We start from the raw sequence: 7,500 nt of genomic DNA on the forward strand, positions 1-7,500 counted from the left end.
ACTAGCTGTTATTGCCATTTCCCTTGATAGAGAAACATTTCACATAATATTGAAAGGTTTGAAAATGCGTGATTTGAATCTGGTCTTTCAAATGTGACTTTGAAAATAATCACACACTAAAGAAGATGGCATAACTGCTGTAGTGCACATACATGTACAGACAGATTTGATAAGATAATACTTTGGGTGTGTTATTATGTGGTCCATGGACAAAAATGAGTTGATCACGCCCGCATCGCCGTCTCCATCTCTTTCATGCTCACGTCGTGCGCTCATTTTTCCCCATGAGTGATTGTGGCACACCACACGCTGCCAGAGAATATAGCCGCGCCCACCTGAGAGTCTCACACACACACACACACACGCACACACACACACGCTCTGTGCTCTCGTGTGCTGCGGCACGCCGGCACCCCCAGGGTCCTAGCGCCCTTCGCGTTATCTCATACAGCACGCAAACACACAGGCAAGCAGACAGACAGGTCACAATATACAGTATATGCCTCTTCCCTTAAACCCGGGACAAGTGGCGTCCCGTACGGGACACGTCTCTTTTGACCCAAATACGGGATGTCCCGGCTAATACGGGACTGTTGGCAACCCTAGCAGCGGGGGGAAGTTGTCCAGGTACAATTGTGGAGACAGTGTGGTAAAAATAAGAAGATTATCACAGATGAGATGATGTGCTGTAAATGGTAAATGCTGTAAATTGTGTCATAATCTCCAACATTGTAATGGGAGCAGCTGCAATGGCTGGAAAATGGGAACATGACAGTTGGTTGACCATCAGGTAGTGAGTCATCTGCATATCACTGAAACCAGGCGTGGATAGTGTGGTGCCCTAGGGCAGTGGTTCTCAACCTGGGGATCAGGACCCAGGATCCCCCGATGGTCCACTCAATCTGTGAAATGTATCGCAATGTGTAGGCGATTTGAAATCCCCAATTCAAAGAGAACAAAACATTCCACAACCTGACCAGTTCCTTCTTCACTCTTTTCAGTTGTGAAAAAGGTCTATCACCCTTACAGTTAGTGACAGACAGGATTAAAAAAACTGGAGGACATTGTGGGTGCGAGATCAGATAGTCAGTAACAGGCAATTTAAGAAAAGCATAGTGCCAGACTTCTCTCCACACGTCGTTTTAGTGCTGTGAGAAAAGACTGTGGCGAACACACTTCAGCCTACATTTCCTTAACCTGGTAAGAAAGGTTTCATTTTGGCAGCGTATGAATACCACCTTATATGACAAAGCTTATGAAGGTACAATTGTGGTTTGAGTATGTGGTGCTAGCTAGAAAATTAAGGCCCTTAAAAAAAAAGTCTTAAAAAGTCTTAATTGCCATTTGTGAGGTATTACAGTTTGTAGCTATTGTCCTGATGGTGTTACATGAGCATATGAAATCCTCCCATATTGATCCAAGACCCCTGGCATTGAATCGATAATGTATCGTGGCAGACTTTGTGATATCAGCAAATATCGTATCGTCGTCCAAATAATCGATAACTTGTATTGATGAAACTTGTGATTTACACCCTGATGTGACAAAAGTGGCGTTGAAGTCTTGGAAAAATTCTTAAAAAAGGTTGAATTTAACTTGAGGATTCCTGCATTTTCCCCTGAACCTCATGCCTTCTCTCCCTTTTTTTTTACACAAGGGACACATTCTTATTATGGAACTGTAAACATAGCTTTTCTATATTTCATTCAAACCCTCGTTGTCCTGTGTGTCTCCCTCAGCTCTACCTCCAGGCGAGACTCCAGGCCGAATGGGCCCGGCTACTGAGACCCACAATCCAGTTTTTCCTGATCGCTGCGTCGGTGTACACAGGACTGTCCCGGGTGTCTGACTATAAACATCACTGGAGCGATGTGCTGACAGGTCTGCTGCAGGGAGCGCTCATGGCTATCCTGGTGGTAAGTACCTGTCACTGCACTTCACCCTAACTTTTGCATTTGACGCACTGTGGGTTCTGGATTTATCGCCCTGCTGTTAAACAGGATACGGATGCAAATTAGTCGGCGTTATTATTCCACTTTCCATCTATGAAAAGGCTTTCAAACTGTAGTTCCTGGAGAGCACCTTGTAGTACTGGGATACTCAACTTGCTTTGCCCAGGGGCCACTTTTGTAAAATGATTGGAGGCCAGGGGCCAGTTAATAAACAAACATAATTTTTTCTGTAGCTGATTGTAGGTTTTTGGGGTGTCAGTTTAGTCTTGACAATTTCATGCACACAGGATCGTTAAGATACGTTACGTTAGTTAGGTTAAGTTAAGTTAGTTAATTACATAAGTGCCTGGGTGGCGAGCAGAGGGCGGTATTTGACAATTTATTTATTTTATTTTAATTTATTTATTTGACAATTTTCTCAGTCAAACTTTATTACATGTTAGGGTTCACATTGTGAATTAGAAATGGTCAGGGGGCCACTCTGCACCCTATCATGGGCTGCAAGTTGAGTATCACTGTTGTAGTACCTGCATTTTTTTTTAATGTCACTTTCCCATTCTCTCTCTCTGTGTTCTGCAGGTCTTTTTTGTGTCCGACTTCTTCAAGAAGCGCGTGGAGCCCCAGAAGGAGGACGAGATCCCCCACACCACACTCCAGGAGACCTCGCCGACCAATGGGAACTTTGACAGCCCCAACTAAGCTAAACCAGAGGCGAGGAGGACGCCTCCATCTGCCCAGTCCAAACGCACACCCTGGTCTGGACGCCAGCTCTCTCTAAGCCTTTTCACCCGACACGTATTCTCATCTAACACCCTGTGCATGGATCTACAACACAGTATTGTTGTAAATAAGCGCCCGTCGGCCCAGCCTCGCTTCTCAAGTCATGTCAGCTAGTGGAAAAGTGTGCATCGCAATGTAAATGGGTGAGAGAGGCGAGATGCACAAACATGTTTGGAAGTAACACCACACCCCAGACTTTAAAAAGACTTCGAAAACGGTTGCAAAATTTGCTGCCTTGTTCTTTCAGTTCCCCATCTGGAGGGAGTGCGGCGACTCGCGAGATAAGCTTAGACCCATCCGATCCTTTCAGATCTAGACTGAAATGTAGGTTGGGGGGGTAGAGATTTTTGTAAGGACGGAAACCATAACATGTAGCCTACCTACTGCCAGTGGGAAGACTTAGCTGCATGCGCCCACTAAAGGGACTGACCACTGCTGGAGGGGGGAGAGAGGAGGAGGGGTGGGAATCCTGTGAATGTAACCTTGCTTTGTGCTTTTCCCTACCTGGAGTCAGTCACTCTGCTCAAGATGCTGATTTTAGGGTCAGTTTTATGTTAACTCCAACACTAAGTAAGAGTTATGAGTTTCACAACTTTTACTGAGAATGTATCGTCTTCGGTCCAATGTTAAAAGGGCTCTAAATATGAAAGGAAACTTACTCAAGGTGTTCATCTTCTGGAGACTAAAGCTGATCTTGGACCAGTATTCAGAATCAGAATAACTGTATTGATCCACGAGGGCAAATTGAGTCATGCTGCAGTTGCTCATACTCGGGTAGGGAAACAATATAAACATCTAAACATAAGAGGCATAGGAATATACCATAAGAAACAGAAGCTGAAGCTCCGCATCTGGAGTTGCTGACTCTAGGCCACTGTCACTGCGATCCAATTCTCCAACCTTCTAACCTCACCATGAAGGAACGAAACATCATCTCCATCTTGTCTTTTAGGTTAGAGAATTGGACAACAAGATTGCTAGTTTGAGTCGCGTGTTGCCTTTGCTGGACTGCTGCTAGCACAGCTCCCTGTGTATGCATCTCAGAACTAATATAAACCTGTACAAGACGACCTTACTTTTGTATCACCTCTGTAATGTAAAAAGAAAAGAAAAATCACTATACAGACTTTTATTGAAAATTGTTACAAATATTATGTACAAATGTCTATGTTCTGCTCTGACGGCAACAAAAGAAGAAAAGAATGAGAAAAAGAATAAAAGCCATTTTGCTTATTACCATGAACATGCAAAAATGAAATGTATAAGTGTTTCCTGTATTGTCAAGATAAAAGCCATCATTTCAAATTAAAGCATGGCCTATATTGTTTATTTTCTCCGATATATGACCGTAGTCATGATGTACCACTTGAATGGGGGCAACAAAAACTAAATGCTCAATGAATTCTTGTCATGATAGATGAATTCACATATAAATGACAAAATAGTTTACTTTCTCACACAGGTTTAAATTATGTGAACTAACGAACATGTCACACACTTATCCAGTCATCTGTGACGTGAAACACTTACTCTCCAGTCAACAACATACACCCAGGATCTCTTCTTGAACTGGATTCACAGACATTTTCCGGGACATAACAAAATTCAGGCAAGAGGCCATGAAGTAGATCTGAGGGTGCAAAAATGATTTTCTTCGAGTGATGAAGAAAACCACACTCATCTATTTGGAAACCACAGAACTTGATCCCAGTTTAACAACAATGAGGAACGGAGAGGACTGGGGATCGACTGGTGGGTAATAATGAATAAAATGATCACTATTTCAGATAGTGTCTCCATAGAGACACTGCATGAAAAAGGCCACGTCCATCACGGGGGGAAAGCTCTCCGTTCACTTCCATACACCAGCGTCATATTCCTTGTATTAAACATAGCTATAAGCTGTTGTGTGGTGGGCTGCGCAGACAACAAAATGTAAAAAAATCGCCAGTTAAAGTTTTTTTGTACTCCCGAGCAAAACGAGGAAGCCATTGATAATTGGCGAGAAGAAAAATGTGGATGTTGCTGTCGATCAAGTAAGTTGGACGCGACATAGGAGAATGCCAGGATTGGACGGGAGTTTGTGTTTTCCCCCGTTTTGGGCGTGGTTTCCGCAGTGTCTCTACAATAAGGTCACAGACAGCTAATGAACCTCCCGTAGTCATTGGCCATCCTGTGTTGGGACGCTGTGTTAAGGCAATTATAGATAGAGACTGGCAGCAAACACAATGTCCCTCTTGATCTTGGTGATTCCTACAGAGAGACAGAAATACATGAATGAAATGTTAACCACAACATTTATAGCTGGGCACGAAATTCAAACAGACTCAAGTACTTTTTCCAAAGTCTATCCACCTTATTTCTAGCGGCCATGATGCCTATGCGTTTTTCTTCCGGTGTGATCCTCCCAGCCTCGTTGCTGACAGCTTGACACCCGTCCGGGCGAACGGCGCAAATCACTAATCAGGTCCAGCTTGGCAAAAATCTCGTCGATAAATATCCCTTTAAGAGCGCAGTGCCTACTGTGGCTAATGTTAGCGGCTAGCTAGCTATGTGACATGGCAGTAAAATGCCACTAAATGACCAAATTGATTTAACTTTTAACCATTTCGAGTTAACACTGTTTCCATACGGACTCCCAGCGTTGGTTAGTTGTTTATAGCGTGACTATATTTATAACTTTTATAACGTCCTCCAGTTTCCGGTTTATAATTCGGCTCTGCAGCCAAAGAGTATAACAACGGAAATGGCAAGCTGCAACAATAAGTCACGTTAAACCGGAACTTGTACCCACAATTATTTGTACAGTAAGGGTGGATAAGGTGGATAGGCCAAGAAGGGATGGTGACTGTATGTATTGGCATATGGGTGGATCATGTTTAAAACTACCGTAGGTTGAAGGTTGTGGAATGGGTTGACTGGGCTGTCAAGGTTTCTTACCCTCAGAAAACTTGTTCTCCAGTTCAGTGTTGCCGATGGCTTTGGCTGCAGAACACATCTGTCTCAGAACCTCCTCCAGGCGACGCATACAGCGAATGATGCTCCCTGCAGAGAGACAGAGCCACACCAGGGCTTAGTGTGTGGATACAGTAAGAGCAAAAGGCTAACTAGATAACGTTAATGCTACTGGCAGGTAGGGCATTCACGACTAGTGAATTTTACTAGTCGACTAGTCGTCCCTAAAGGTAGTCGACTAGTCTTTTTTTTTTTGATCTTTAAAGGAACACTCCGCCCATTTTCAACCAGCTTTGTATCATTAGAACATCAGTAGTATATCAGAAAACTGTAAACGGTTTTGAAGTCTGTCATTTAATTTGACAGTTATTGAGTGTTAAAGTGTGGACCAGTGACATCACTGGTCCACACTAACTCAAATTAATAACTCATTAACTCAAATCAACTCTCAATAACTGTCAAACTCTTCATCATTCATCTAGTTTGACAGTTATTGAGAGTTGATTTGAGTTAATGAGTTATTAATTTGAGTTAGTGTGGACCAGTGATGTCACTGGTCCACACTTTAACACTCAATAACTGTCAAATTAAATGACAGACTTCAAAACAGTTTACAGTTTTCTGATATACTATATGTTCTAATGATACAAAGCTGGTTGAAAATGGGCAGAGTGTTCCTTCAAGAAAGAACATGAGGTATTTACATGACATACATGGACTATCATATCCCATATCCCCCACAAAGAACATCAAAACACAACAAAACAAAACAAGAAAACTGCATAAGATACACTATAATCCAAGAACAAACAAGCCTATTGGACAAACAACCAAACAAAAACAATGCATTCAACTCCTATCCTGATAAGCCTAATGACACTGGGGTAAAAAGTTCTTAAAGTCAAACTCTGTATGTGGTTGCCATATTTTGGGGATGTCTAAGAATCTGCCTTTGCTCTTGTAGTAAATGGTATCCAACGTATGGTAGCTTGAGAGTTCATTCCACCAGTGAACTACAGCTGGGGGATTGGATGCTTTCCAATTTAAAGCTATGCATTTCCTAGCTGCCAACAGGGGCAAGATCTATGTACCGTATTTACTTTGAATGCATTGTTTTTGTTTGGTTGTTTGTCCAATAGTCTTGTTTGTTCTTGGATTATTGTGTATCTTATGCAGTTTTCTTGTTTTGTTGTGTTTTGATGTTCTTTGTGGGGGATATGGGATATGATAGTCCATGTATGTCGTGTAAATACCTCATGTTCTTTCTTAAAGATAAAAAAAAAACGACTACCGTAGTCGACTACTAAGCACAGTGTCGACTAGTGGTTTTACTAGTCGTGAATGCCCTACTAGCAGGATTCACACTGTGAAACACGGAATGTTTGATAGGAGAATGTGGAGGTCTTGGAGCGCGGTCCAACATTTTTGGTTCATTGAGGGTTAAATGAAACTAACATTGTATTCATCACTGTGGCTAACAACCACAGCTCACTCTCCCCTTTGCCAAACAAACATGCACACAAAACACACCACATTTGAGTAACAGGGATATGTTTCTCCAACTAAGTAATATAAAAAACATTTACTTTGAAAGCTATCAAAATAGACTAGAGAATTGTCAATTGGATTTTTTTTTAACTCCTCCCATTCCCACAAGCATTGCCAATAATACTCGCCAGCTTCCTTAACTCAGCATCACTTCCTGCTTACAACATATGCTGTATTTGACAGCTTGGATCATTGTTGGGAGTCAGAGCTACAGCACAAAGCAGGAGGAGGATCAGGAGGACTGAAGTTGATCTGATCTGAACCG

At 42.4% G+C, this 7,500-nt stretch overlaps 1 protein-coding gene and 1 pseudogene across 2 annotated transcripts in view; one reads left to right on the top strand and one right to left on the bottom strand.

Annotated features, from left to right (window-relative positions):
* Window positions 1-1,255: 1,255 nt before the first annotated feature.
* On the top strand, window positions 1,256-4,361 carry LOC310800051 (phospholipid phosphatase 1 pseudogene; annotated as a pseudogene). The gene is made up of 3 exons: window positions 1,256-1,261; window positions 1,740-1,916; window positions 2,532-4,361. The product of its transcript is annotated as a phospholipid phosphatase 1 pseudogene (transcript).
* Window positions 3,847-7,500, bottom strand: part of LOC310800175 (exosome RNA helicase MTR4-like) — a gene marked incomplete at its 5' end in the record, with an annotated part of 33,110 nt that continues 29,456 nt past the window's right edge. Inside the window, 2 exons of the mRNA XM_083662759.1 lie at window positions 3,847-4,985; window positions 5,673-5,777. Coding sequence (XP_083518885.1) covers window positions 4,933-4,985; window positions 5,673-5,777 — 158 coding nt within the window. The 3' untranslated portion in view covers window positions 3,847-4,932. The remainder of the gene's footprint in view (window positions 4,986-5,672; window positions 5,778-7,500) is intronic.

The sequence above is a fragment of the Poromitra crassiceps genome, assembly GCF_964638095.1.
Source record: "Poromitra crassiceps genome assembly, chromosome: 29".
NCBI classification, from domain to species: Eukaryota; Metazoa; Chordata; class Actinopteri; order Beryciformes; family Melamphaidae; genus Poromitra; species Poromitra crassiceps.